The sequence below is a fragment of the Pelobates fuscus genome, chromosome 12 (genome assembly GCF_036172605.1).
Source record: "Pelobates fuscus isolate aPelFus1 chromosome 12, aPelFus1.pri, whole genome shotgun sequence".
NCBI lineage: Eukaryota > Metazoa > Chordata > Amphibia > Anura > Pelobatidae > Pelobates > Pelobates fuscus.
Window position 1 is genome coordinate 10,061,216 of NC_086328.1, and position 12,109 is coordinate 10,073,324.

The 12,109-nt window shown below is 42.4% G+C and overlaps 1 protein-coding gene across 1 annotated transcript in view; it reads right to left on the minus strand.

Moving 5' to 3' along the window:
• Nucleotides 1-564: 564 nt before the first annotated feature.
• The window catches only part of ZDHHC7 (zinc finger DHHC-type palmitoyltransferase 7), a 28,017-nt gene continuing 16,472 nt past the window's right edge, over nt 565-12,109 (minus strand). The window contains exons 5-8 of the mRNA XM_063438666.1: nt 7,912-8,008; nt 6,805-6,886; nt 5,806-5,936; nt 565-2,921 (exon numbers count right to left, since the gene is read on the minus strand). Coding sequence (XP_063294736.1) covers nt 2,748-2,921; nt 5,806-5,936; nt 6,805-6,886; nt 7,912-8,008 — 484 coding nt within the window. The 3' untranslated portion in view covers nt 565-2,747. The remainder of the gene's footprint in view (nt 2,922-5,805; nt 5,937-6,804; nt 6,887-7,911; nt 8,009-12,109) is intronic.

Sequence of the window (12,109 nt, forward strand, 5' to 3'; positions counted from 1 at the left end):
AATAAAGTTCTTGTATCTGAGAGTGACAAGCTCTTGTATGTAGTCTTTTGGGATACCATCTCCAAGGAAGGCTGCTCAGCAAGGAAAGGGTCAAACAGAGAGGGTCATAAAACTAACCATAAACTACATTTCACTTGATAACGAATGTTCAAAAGACTGCAGTTTTATGTCCTACATTTATGATGACCATAAAATAAAGATTTCACTGGTTCAGAGTCAATTTCTGCAAACGTAGCATTTATTTCCTTATGATTTTGTATGTATGGCCTGTGAGTGGTTAAATGCAAGCATAGAGCATTTAGGAGGAGGGGTTCCTTTAAATGAACCTATGCTACACTCAAGGCGTGATTTTAAATCCTATGCTGAATGCAATTACACAGGAATCCTATGTTATCTGTATCAGTTTTATTAGATAAACCTTCAAGGTTACAATATCCTGGTAGAAAATCTGCAGATACATAAATGGTGTTGTGTTATGCTGAGCCAGTGTCACATTGTCTATAAAGGTTAGAGAAATATAGAGAAAGTGATTAACAAAGAAAAAAAAAAAAAAGGACAACAACATGGAATTAAAAGTAAAATAATTTTACAGTCCTAACAGTCAATGAAAGCTTACACCCAGTACAATACAGATACGGCCTCCATGGCTGGAGGTCTGATACACTAAAGGAAACGGAATCTTAAATAGACAGAAATAAATAATACATTCAAATATCCCTAATACCATTCCGTCTCTCACTGGTGCAGAAAATGAAGAGGTCTCTGAACATAGTAGTTACCTATGCTTTTTGTAGCGGTTAGAGTGCAACACGCTCCTTTCTCCCATCATTCTGTTACAATAGCTGCATGGGGAAATCCAAGACTGAATCTCGTGGTTTTTATTTGCATATTTTAACACATTATCTCCTAATGGACTGTAGTGTTCAGGGCTTTACAAATGATAACCAGAAAATCTGACCACCGAACACATCTATAAACAGGGCTCTCACAATGTATCCTGTTAGCGGTTACACAGGCATTGGTAAAGCACCTTACAATGCCTGACAGGGATATGTACCCAGATCATGTATATAAATTAGGTCTACAATAAATTAGAAAGTGGTTGGGAATATAGAAACAACTGCGAAATGGTTAAAAATAAGGGAAATGTACATTTGTAGAGGTCTCTTACATAGAGCACTTGCCAGGTCTTTGAATGCGGTTAAAACTGATGTAATCCATTGCAGTGCTTAAAACATACACACAGAGCTGGGGTGACAACAAATCAGTCTGACGCTCTTCTGTGTGTCCAGTTACTAGTGTTACGCTACAGGTAAAGATAATTAAATTCTTCATTTCATAAATCAGTGCATCATAGAATCCCTTTCTCCTCCGTGGGTAACTTCAGTTTCATACAGCAGGTCAACAACAAAAATAAAAACATATGGGAAATCTCATTATAGAAAATACAAAGTGAGATGCATATTTCTCAGTTACTGCCATACCATGGAATCTAGCTTTCGGATGTCAACATATAGTCCCATGCGATAATGTATTAATGAAGCATATATTGTTACACGTTGAACAGAGAATTAGCGGCCATGTGGACAAGAAAACAACACACGTGGTATTTGGCAGATGGCATGTTCACTAGAGGCTATCTTACAAGCTAAAGGTCATCCGTAAGGTCACCTGGACAGATTGGCCTACCTCCAAGCCTTCATCTGCTAACAAGAACCTGGAGACACCAGCCCAAACACACAAACAGTATGAAGCCACAAGCAATGGAGACGTTCCCAACTAAAAACAATGTGGTATTAGGTAACAGAGCAGGCAGCCGGTCTATAGCGTGTAAAAAGTATAATTGTGCTGAATTCACCAAATATAACATGTGCCAGTGCCTTTGTTAAGCCCACAAATGGTTCCATTCAATGGAAGACTGTAGTGGTCCTTACTGCCACTCAACACAAACACATTTATAAAAGGTACAATAGCTGTGAATATATGAGTAAACACAGGAAACATATGATGGGTAATGGCGGCAGAATGACAAAGCCATTGAATCAGCAACAGCCATGGAGGTGCTGAGCTTAAGGTGGATAGGGACCCAAAGCCATAATGGAAGTAGTCTGAGATTAACAAAAAAAACAAAGCCAATATGTTCTTATCACGAGTAACTAAAGATTGGCATGCTCAGAGAAAATATCGCCATGCGTGTGCGCAGTGAATATTCTACCAATTGCGAGTTATTTGCTCCAGCACCGAGATTCTCATGTGGGTTCCAGCTCATGGTGAGATCTTTTATTTATACAAGTACGTTAATAAAAAAAAGCTCAGTCTGCAATACAGCATTAAAACATATTCTCCATAAAGCACAAGTGTCATTCAGCTCGTCGATGCAGTAAAAAAAAAAAATCACTGTAAGCCATGATAACGTTTTCAATTATCAGTGGGAGGGAAAATTCAGAAAAATTAACTTAGAAGCAACAAAAAATATATTTATATATATATATATATATATAACCCTGTATCAGAATAAATTACAGCAACTGGAAAATAATTTGTCTTGTTCAGTGGTCAATATGTGTCACCTTATTGCGATCCACTCCGTGACATAAACCACGCTCATAAAAAGAAATAGACAGCGTTGCTTGCGATGAGAAACAGCTCTGATCGTCCCACTAGGCGAACACTCGCTTGGATTGAATTTCCTGGCTCCAACAAATACAGCAAAGTGAATCGGATTGTTCCAGTTAACGAAAGGGTTTTTAGACAGAAAATTCGGTGCCGCCTTTCCGTGCTCTTATTAAGCGTCTGATTTGTAAACCTGCAAATGGATTTATCCATAGGAAAGATGGCGGGCCCCCGAAGACCGATCTCATGCCATCCCACCTTAGCCTTCGCTCCCAGGTAGGCTTCTCACTTTTGAGTCGTTCAATTTCCTGTCAAAGAGCAAATAAAATAGGTTGTTATAATATTACTACACCAAATCATAGAAATAAAGGTTTCATAGAGCTCGTAGGTGCAGACTATTTATGTAGGATGTTTTTCTAATATCATTCAGATATAGTGAGACATCAAACCATGGTTACCTTTCTGTACACACACACATTCATTTTCTGTGTGTAGGAGAAAGAAATCAAAAGACCCTGGTTTGTATTTCACCTAACGATGTTCTCCATTTTTATTTATTTAATGTGGTTTTGGGACTGACCCTCTCTAAGACAGATTTGCCGATTTGCAATCAAGTTCAAAATAATTTCTCAACCAGGGAAGCTTAACAGGAACACTGAGCACCATAACCACTACAGCTTATTATTATGTTTATGGTGCAAGACGACTGAATGTTCTAAAATCCCAGACACGCACTCTCACCCGCCACTCAGAAAATGCAAATGTGTCTGGGAATACTATTCAGCCATAGAATGGCCTACTTGATTAATGACAACAGAGCTCCCAGTGCTAAATAAACACTAAATATTGGGCCAGCCGTGATTGAAGCTTTGAGTCTGGAGCGTCTTACTTTTATATATGGAGGCAGAAACAAATCTCAAGCTGTGACACAAAGATCCAGGGAGATTATATTCCTTTGCTGTAATCTCCACAGAGCTAACGGAAGCAGCCAGCATGTCACATGCCCCCCCCCCCGCCCTCTTCTAAATGAGCTGCACTGAGAAAGCTCCAGAACAGAGGATTTTCATTGAGAAGACTTTGATTGGAGTATTCCCCAGCACAGACAGGCGTGCCTTAATTGGGGGTACATGGTACATCTACTAAATGTTTTCAGTGTAGTGTATCTTTAAAGGGACACTATAGTCACCAGAACAACTACAGCTTAATGTGGAGTAGAATCTGGGGAGTAGAATCATTGCCTTCAGGCATTCTTATGCAAACACTGCCTTTTCATTGCCCCTAGGGACACCTCCAAGTGGCCACTCCTCAAAAGGCCACTGGAGGTGCTTCCTGGCTCAGTGCTGCACAGTAGGCAGCACTGCCATTCAGCATCTCCACGCTCTGCATGGGGACGCTGAATTTTCTTCATAGAGATGCATTGGTTCAATGCATCTCTATGAGGAGGTGCTGATTGGCCAAAATGGTGTTTGGCCCCACCCCCTTGCCGATTTCAGCCAATCCAATGCTTCAATCCCAAAATTAGAACAGATTTCAAAAAGTGTTAAATAAACTTCAAATTCTCTCTATTACCTTATTTCCCTGAAAATAAGACATCCCCCGAAAATACACCCTTGCATTTTTTCAGGGGATGCTCGTAATATAAGCCCTACCCCGAAAATAAGCCCCAGTTGCTAGTTTGCTAATCTATGTTTAGGGAATTTTCCCAGACCATAGATTTGTGGGATTCCATTCGCTAGTGAACTAATCTAGGTTCGGGGAAGTTTCCCAGACCATGGAATCGCGGGATTCCATTCGCTAGTGAACTAATCTAGGTTCGGGGAAGTTTCCCAGACCATGGAATCGCGGGATTCCATTCGCTAGTGAACTAATCTAGGTTCGGGGAAGTTTCCCAGACCATGGAATCGCGGGATTCCATTCGCTAGTGAACTGGTCTAGGTTCGGGGAAGTTTCCCCGACCATAGAGTCCCAGGATTCCATGCCCTAATAAACTGGTCTATGTTCAGTGGAATTTCCTTGAATGTAGACCTGCTTTTTGGCACATGCTTGCTACCGTTTCCCCCTGTTTTTTGGGGGAGAATTAATATAAGAACAGGTCTTATTTTTGGGGAAAGTCTGTAGTAAGAAGTCTATTACAAATTACAATTTCTTCTGCACATTCACTTAAAGCAGCTGTGACACTTTGCAGGTTCCCTTTTTGTTTCTCTATTTCACTTTGGTTTTATTTTTTGAAATCCAAGTTTTTTTAGTTAAACATAAGAAGACGTAATTTGGGCAGAGGGCGGGGCTTCCGCAAAGGTCCATTTCAGTTGCTAAGCTGATTTACCTACAATCCACCAGTAAAATCAATCTCACAGGAGGCAAACTGCAGGCTTCATGGAAAGTGGAGAATAAAATGGAGGTGCCAAGATATTTAGACAATAAATAGAAATAAGACCAAGCAGCAATGGGGGGGTGGGGGGCAGAATAATCATTATTATACAAAGGGAAAGAGTAAAGATAAACTGCAAGAAAAATAAACAAAAAGTAATTGTCCCTTTAACCCCTTAAGGACCAAACTTCTGGAATAAAAGGGAATCATAACATGTCATGTGTCCTTAAGGGGTTAAAGCAGTTTGGACATTTTGTGTTAAGATTCTAGACCTAGAAAGTGATATCCCAGCTTTGTGTCTTGAACGTGGGAGATGGGGGGTGACGCTAATGGTTATACTTACATGAAGCTCGTACCGCAGGAACCACTGTCTTTTTTCAGATCCGGGTGCTTCATCTCCCAGGATCCCACGTCACTACTGTATGCTTGTGCATGCGCAAGGGTACAAGACGAGGTCTATGGGCACTTATACAAAAAATGCAGGATCCTCCGCAGACCAACTCTTGTGATGTGTGAGAAGATTCCCGTTTCCCATAGTGGGAACTGTCAAAAGTGGACAACAGCAGCTCTGGCTTTTATCAACTTTTGAGAGTTTCATCATTGCATATAAGTTGAAGTAACTCCTACTTAGCGCGATTGCGGTGGAATTTCAATAACATTCCGATGGAGTCTGCATCAGTTGAAACATCATCTTTATGAAAGTCAAAAGGTCCCCAGAGCTTAACACAAAGCAAAATACTCTTTTACCGACATGCCAGAAATGCATACATTTTGATTCACATCCTGGACGGACAAGACAATAAATCTGCCAAAAGTTATCTTACCGTCTCATCGTTGCATATTGAGTGGATTTGGGTGCCAAACATAACGGCTGTAAACGTCAAAAACAGGAGCCCCTCCAGACAGAGGAAGATCATCAGGATGACTGTGACCGGCGGAGAGAAGTTACTGCATGCTGGAGGTAGAAAAATGTACTCCTTAAATGGTTTCAAACCAATGCTGGGAGTTTTCATACAAAAATGCATGTGGCAAAATATACTTTATATTCAATACTTAAACCTACATTCACACTGCTGCAGAAAGCATCTGCTAGAAAAATGGTATTGGGATATTGGAGATCCCCATCTATATCTAGGCTTGTTTTTCTCATGAATTTCAACACTGGATGGCTTGGCTCCAGGCACACAACCCTATACAGGTCGTTAGTAGAAATATCCATGCAGATTACCACTACTCGCTGTAAAGGCTGTGGTGCCAGGAGTACCCCGGCACCATCTCACTGTAAGTAGTTTTAGTACAGTTTGCCGATTTACCCAGGTCTTGCCAGGAGCCCATGCAGGACCAGTCCCGCTGGCTGTTGGTGTCAGCTTACTGCACTCAGCCAATCAGCACAGTCCTGTATCAGCTGAACAGAGACATCCAGATTCTCATAGAGTTCTGCTAACACAAGGATTTGATACTTTATTATTTAAGTTGTATTTGTCATGACAGGTACCAATAACTCTTTGGATATTATCAATAATAAGCAGAAACGATCTTCTTCGCTGCTTAAGGAGTTACTCCACTTTATTATTTAGCCATTCTTCGCTCTTCTATGAGAAATGCTTCACATAACGTTGAATGATTATAAGTAGGTGTACAAACCAGACTAGCCTGGAGGACTTCTGCCTCTGGGATTTAAAAACCTCATGTATAAAAATGCTATAAATGTTACTTTGTGGGCATGCCAAGTACAAGGCATGGGATTACTGCAGGTTTTAGTAAAAAAAAATCTAAAAGGAAATAATAAATGCATTGATTGGCTCATAAAGCCATTCTATTACCTGTCCACTGTCCTCGGACACAGGTAAATAGCTGGATCCCACACAGAGCCAAAGCATGAGCCGAAATCAGAGCTATATACATCTGGAAGCAAAGAGAGAAGTCCATACTCAGTGTTGCACATGTACACTCTTTTTCTAACTCTACAAATAAAGTAACACGCTCTCTGAATCTGGGTAAGCACTTGGTAATGGCTTTAAATAAATAGGTGGAAGGTTGGCCAACACAGAATAGGTTTTTGTCTACCTGGTAAGTTGGCTTCCACCTGGTTAACTCCTGTGTGCTGCAAACACCCAACATAAAACAAGACTTGTATTTTCAATACGTGCGCTATACATATCTCCAATTAGCAGTTACAAGAAGTTTAATTCATGAAATAAATGTATGAAACCATTTGTCAGGCCAATAATTACATGTTTAAAGGAACACTATAGTCACCTAAATTACTTTAGCTAAATAAAGCAGTTTTAGTGTACAGATCATTCCCCTGCAATTCCACTGCTCAATTCACTGTCATTTAGGAGTTAAATCACTTTGTTTCTGTTTATGCAGCCCTAGCCACACCTCCCATGGCTATGATTGACAGAGCCTGCATGAAAAAAAAAACTGGTTTCACTTTCAAACAGATGTAATTTACCTTAAATAATGGTATCTCAATCTCTAAATTGAACTTTAATCACATACAGGAGGCTCTTGCAGGGTCTAGCAAGCTATTAACATAGCAGGGGATAAGAAAATCTTAATTAAACAGAACTTGCAATAAAGAAAGCCTAAATAGGGCTCTCTTTACAGGAAGTGTTTATGGAAGGCTGTGCAAGTCACATGCAGGGAGGTGTGACTAGGGTTCATAAACAAAGGGATTTAACTCCTAAATGGCAGAGGATTGAGCAGTGAGGCTGCAGGGGCATGTTCTATACACCAAAACAGCTTCATTAAGCTAAAGTTGTTAAGGTGACTATAGTGTCCCTTTAAATAAAAAAAGATTGTCAATGTACTGCAATAATGAGAAGAGATCGTTTTGATGCCTGGTGTGTCTTGTCCACAATCCAATCCAATGCCCCCCGATCTGGCTACGTCGCTAAATCCAGTCTAAAGAAAAAAGGACTCACCGTAAAAAGCACAAAAAACCTCTGGTTCTTCTCTCCCACACAATTATTTACCCAGGGACAGTGATGATCCATCTTCCGGATACATCTTTTGCAAATACTACAACAAAAAGAAACGATGGGGGTTGGACACTTTTAGATGAGTATTATGAATTATTGTAATTATTTATAATTCACCATCATATTCATTAAACTCTACTGAGGAAAACGTAAATAAGGATTAATTGCAGGGAGGGGGGGAAAAACAAGGTCTTTCTTGTTGAAATTGGATTAGGAAATCCTTTTAACCCCTTAAGGACCAAACTTCTGGAATAAAAGGGAATCATGACATGTCACACATGTCATATGTCCTTAAGGGGTTAAATCATGGCTGTCTTGGAAGATCTATGGAGGTATAGGACAAGCAGTTCTCCAGTACTATCAGCAGCGCATTTCACCACTAGATGGCAGCACTATTTTGCCTCTCCCATGTAATGCTATGTAGTGGGTTCTAGCACAGCTTACAGATCAGTATTTCTCCAATTAAGCAGTGTGATTCTATAGAATATTATATTGTATTGTATTTCTGCAATATCTGCAGCACAATCGCACTAGCATTCAATGCCCAGTGAACAGTTTCACAATAGACAAACAAGGAGAGGAAATAATTAGAACAACATAGAAATATTAAGGATTCAATGTATTGACATTTATTGGACACAATTCTGGTTTTCCAGGGTAATGATGGAATATAGTCACCGTTTAATCACTCAGGGACTATTGGTGCACATTAAACACAAAGGAGGAAGGCTTTGATCTCCGGCAGGCTCTAGGCACGGTTTTAACCTGCAGTAAGATGTATTTTGCCATTGAAGCTCTGAAACACCAGTCATCAGTAAACTGACAAGAATAAATCGGGAGGACTGGAGGGAGAATCGCTCTATGTGAATAGGAAGCTATTCATCTCCGGGAACAAACACAGCAGATCTGCAATGTGTGAGACAGTTTAACATTCACCAGTCATGTACCCTGTATAAAACGATACGTTCACTGCATCTTTCTGTCAGTATGGGATACAGTGTTTGGCATCGAATGACGACACTGACTCACATCCATCCCACCGTGCAAGATGCAAAACTGGTGATAACATTTAATCTGTACATTATATTAACACAATGTATTTTTTTTTATTTTTTTATTATTCTTTTTTTTTCATGTGCTCAGATTCACAACAAGCGCGCAGAGCCACGACAGCTTCTGCACGCATTTTCATAACATTTTGCAGTTTAGACAGCACATTTTTTATAGATAACATGAGGAATACAGGCAGTTAAACATAAAGGTAGTATAGTGCAGCATGCTAGACTGAACGTGCATTTAACATGGCTAGTAGCGCTGGGGTTTGTAAGTCTAAGGCATTGCATTATTAAGAACGACAGCTGTTGTGGTTAGGGTGTGATTTGCACGTTATCAACGGTTACGTCATGTCAGCAGCCCTACCGCTACTGTTAATTCAAACTGAAGGTGTCCCATGAGACAAGACTGGTCAATAACAAGATACATAAGCGGGTATAGTAAATATAGTAGATATATGTATGAGGAACCATGGTTATGGACTCTTCGGGAGGTGAAATAACAGCATTTTAAAAACAATTGTTACTTTATGAATAGCTGGCTTGTGGAGAGCAGTTCATATGAGTAACGGCATAATGTGGAAGTCTATTTATAGCAAGACATGCCTGGCAGACTCCGCACTCCTGCTTGTGCTTATCCGATCCCTTCTGGGCGCCTGGTACATACCGCGGGGGCCTCCATCACACGGAACATCAGAGGCAAGTTTCCTGCGAAGCGCCAGGTTACCGGCTTATGGTGGGGTAAGTTTGTTCCGTCGGGTGGTCGGCACAGTTCTGGTGGGCTGGGCGCCATATATCCGGTGCGGTTTTGACGCGGCTTGAGACGGAGGCGGGTGCTTGTATTGAGGCAGGCTCTGCGTTTCCGTTTCCGTTTGTGTCTCCGATCCCTTCTTCGGCGCCTTTTGAGGGGACTTCTAGTGACTGTTGGTCTGTGTCCACCCCTTGGGCCTGTGGGTGCCGGGGGAAGTGGTGCGGGATTAGACCGCTTGACATTAGCTGTGGTCAGCGCCCTCTCCGAGATCCCGGCCCAGAAGGCAGCAAGGATAGCGTCCAGCTTGATCAGTGTGTTATTCAGCTGCTCCCCGCAGTCCCCCCTGTTTACCGGCTTGCTTGTTGCATCCGCCATTTTGGGGTCGGTGACTCTAGGAGCTTGTAGTCCCTGGGATGTGTGAATCAGCGTGTCCGGGATGTGTGCTGCTGTTGCCGGGATGTCCCCCACCAGCATGGGGGGGGGGGGGGGGGGGGGAGGGGAGGCTTGTGGGTGGTCCTCCGCAGGGTTAATGTTGGCTCACCCGCGCCCTTACCTCCACTTAGGCCTCTAGTCAGGCTTGTTGTTGCTGCGGTAGGCCCCAGTGATGCAGCCCGCGTTCTCGGTGGCTCAGTGTTATGGGAGTAGTCTCTGTAGGATCCAGCCTGCATCCCCTACCAGGGTGGTGTGTTTTTGATGAGATTGTAGCATGAGAACCAAGTTTATTTAGCTTAATCCCTCTGTTACTGTGTCACTGTACCCCACTCCCTCTAGCATGTAAACTCACTGAGCAGGGCCCTCAATCCCTCTGTTACTGTGTCACTATACCCCACTCCCTCTAACATGTAAACTCACTGAGCAGGGCCCTCAATCCCACCGTTACTGTGTCACTATACCCCACTCCCTCTAACATGTAAACTCACTGAGCAGGCCCTCAATCCCACCGTTACTGTGTCACTATACCCCACTCCCTCTAACATGTAAACTCACTGAGCAGGCCCTCAATCCCACCGTTACTGTGTCACTATACCCCTCTCCCTCTAACATGTAAACTCACTGAGCAGGGCCCTCAATCCCACCGTTACTGTGTCACTATACCCCACTCCCTCTAACATGTAAACTCATCGAGCAGGGCCCTCAACCCCTCTGTTACTGTGTCACTATACCCCACTCCCTCTAGCATGTAAGCTCACTGAGCTGGGCCCTCAATCCCTCTGTTACTGTGTCACTATACCCCACTCCCTCTAACATGTAAACTCACTGAGCAGGGCCCTCAATCCCTCTGTTACTGTGTCACTATACCCCACTCCCTTTAACATGTAAACTCACTGAGCAGGGCCCTCAATCCCTCTGTTACTGTGTCACTATACCCCACTCCCTCTAGCATGTAAACTCATTGAGCAGGGCCTCAACCCCTCTGTTACTGTGTCACTATACCCCACTCCCTCTAGCATGTAAACTCACTGAGCAGGGCCCTCAATTCCTCTGTTACTGTGTCACTATACCCCACTCCCTCTAACATGTAAGCTCACTGAGCAGGGCCCTCAATCCCTCTGTTACTGTGTCACTGTACCCCAATCCCTCTAACATGTAAGCTCACTGAGCAGGGCCCTCAATCCCTCTGTTACTGTGTCACTGTACCCCACTCCCTCTAACATGTAAGCTCACTGAGCAGGGCCCTCAATTCCTCTGTTACTGTGTCACTATACCCCACTCCCTCTAACATGTAAGCTCACTGAGCAGGGCCCTCAATCCCTCTGTTACTGTGTCACTGTACCCCACTCCCTCTAACATGTAAGCTCACTGAGCAGGGCCCTCAACCCCTCTGTTCCTGTGTGTCCAACTTGTCTGGTTACAACTACATGTCTGTTTGTCCACCCATTGTAAAGCGCTGCGGAATTTGACGGTGCTCTTTAAATATCATAATAATAATAATTATAATCATCTATGAGAAGAAGTTAAATGGCGCATCAAGATGTTTTGTCGCGCATGCGCAATAGTCTCCCAATGCCTTTCTATGGGGAAGTATTGGATTGGTTGAGATTGTCTAGATTGAGGATCTCAGCCATGGAGGTGGGGCCAGCCACAGCGTCACCAGTGTGGGAAAAAAATTAAGTAAAAACACCTTTCCCATGTGATTGGAGGGGGCAGGTCACCTAAACACACACACTCACTGACTCACTGACAGACACACATTATCCATGTGTAAACAACGATTGATAATCATCATTTTCCACCATATTATGTCATGTATATCCTATAAGGTAATAGATTTCACTATACACAAGGAAAATGCTTTATAAGTGGTTAAAATATAAATTGATAAAGAAACCTCGCACTT